Here is a 1,765-nt window from a genome sequence, read left to right as displayed (position 1 = left end):
GAGAATATTCTTTATCCAAGTCATAACACTAGGACTGGCCTCTGCCCTCACTGTTCTCCTGCACTGACTGGGAGTCAGGGCTGATTCCCAGGTGTCCTGCAGGTCAAGGTCCACCTCCTCACACAACATTGGCCAGCAGCAATCGGGGCTCCAGCAACAAAGGTGAAGGAAGATCTCAAAGACATAGACAGGGGGAGGTGTTTAGTGGCAGGAAAGGGTCTATGAGAAACAACTTTGATTTTCTGTGAGAAATCTCCCCTCAATTACCACTCTAATTCCTTCTTCAAAAGGTTCCACTGTCTGGAGACAGCAAATGTCCAACAGCAGCTCCATCAGGCACTTCCTCCTGCTGGCATTGGCAGACACACGGCAGCTGCAGCTCCTGCACTTCTGCCTCTTGCTGGGCATCTCCCTGGCTGCCCTCCTGGGCAACGGCCTCATCATCAGCGCCGTAGCCTGCGGCCACCACCTGCACACACCCATGTTCTTCTTCCTGCTCAACCTGGCCCTCAGCGACCTGGGCTCCATCTGCACCACTGTCCCCAAAGCCATGCACAATTCCCTCTGGGACACCAGGGACATCTCCTACTCAGGATGTGCTGCTCAGGTGTTTCTGTTTGTCTTTTTCTTTTCAGCAGAGGTTTCCCTCCTGACTGTCATGTGCTACGACCGCTACGTGTCCATCTGCAAACCCCTGCACTACGGGACCCTCCTGGGCAGCAGAGCTTGTGCCCACATGGCAGCAGCTGTCTGGGCCAGTGCCTTTCTCATTGCTCTTGTGCACACAGCCAATACATTTTCCCTGCCCCTGTGCCATGGCAATGCCCTGGGCCAGTTCTTCTGTGAAATGCCCCACATCCTCAAGCTCTCCTGCTCCAAGTCTTACCTCAGGAAAATTGGGCTCATTGTGGTTACTGCCAGTTTATCATTGTGTTGTTTTGTGTTCATGGTTTTCTCCTATGTTCAGATCTTCAGAGCTGTGCTGAGGATCCCCTCTGAGCAAGGACAGCACAAAGCCTTTTCTACCTGCCTCCCTCACCTGTCAGTGGTCTCCCTGTTTTTCAGTACTGGCACATTTGCCTACTTGAAGCCACTCTCCATCTCCTCTCCTTCCCTGGATCTTGCCCTTTCAGTTCTGTACTCGGTGGTGCCTCCAGCCCTTAACCCCCTCATCTACAGCCTGAGGAACCAGGAGCTCAAGGCTGCAGTGTGGAGAATGATGACTGGATGGTTTAACAAACCCTAAACTGCTGGTCATGTTCTGCAATACGCTTGCAATTCAAGTTGTCTTTGATAGTAGTTAGGTTTGGTGCTTTAGGTGTTGTCTTTTTCTTTTGTTTTAGTTTTTTAAGATTGTCCAGAAATAAATGCCATTGTTTGTGCCATTTCTATATTTGTTTCTTTCCACCTTTGCTGTGGTCATAGACTGTGTCAATGAGGTGCTGCACTCTCAGTGGCTTCAAGTGAACTAAAGTATCTCCCAGCAGTTTTCAAGGGAGATCCCCTTTTTTTCCTTCTCTGGAGCTGCAGCAGCAATGTCTGTGTGCAGAGCTGGGGGCAGATCAGCGCTGGCCCAGCAGCTGTGCCCAGCAGCAGCAGCACTTGGTGTTGCCAGTGCTGCTGCCATGGCCCTGCCCCGCTGCCCCGGTGGCCCTGGTGTTGCTGCAAGTCCTGAGTGCTCTCGGGGCCGGGCACAGCCCTGGAGGTGGCAGTGCCGGGGCTGCAGCAGGGACAGGCCATGGGCACTGCTGGGGCAGCGCTGATG

At 53.0% G+C, this 1,765-nt stretch overlaps 1 protein-coding gene across 1 annotated transcript; it reads left to right on the top strand.

The window, feature by feature from the left end:
* The first annotated feature begins 313 nt into the window (after nucleotides 1–313).
* On the top strand, nucleotides 314–1,246 carry LOC134433892 (olfactory receptor 14A16-like). Its single transcript, XM_063182590.1, has one exon. The coding sequence runs from the start codon at nucleotides 314–316 to the stop codon at nucleotides 1,244–1,246; it is 933 nt and encodes a 310-aa protein (XP_063038660.1).
* Nucleotides 1,247–1,765: the final 519 nt, after the last annotated feature.

Source organism: Melospiza melodia, unplaced genomic scaffold, assembly GCF_035770615.1.
Source record: "Melospiza melodia melodia isolate bMelMel2 unplaced genomic scaffold, bMelMel2.pri scaffold_28, whole genome shotgun sequence".
Classification (NCBI taxonomy): domain Eukaryota; kingdom Metazoa; phylum Chordata; class Aves; order Passeriformes; family Passerellidae; genus Melospiza; species Melospiza melodia.
The sequence above is the reverse complement of the archived record's forward strand: the minus strand, read 5'-3'. Positions and strand labels throughout refer to the sequence as shown.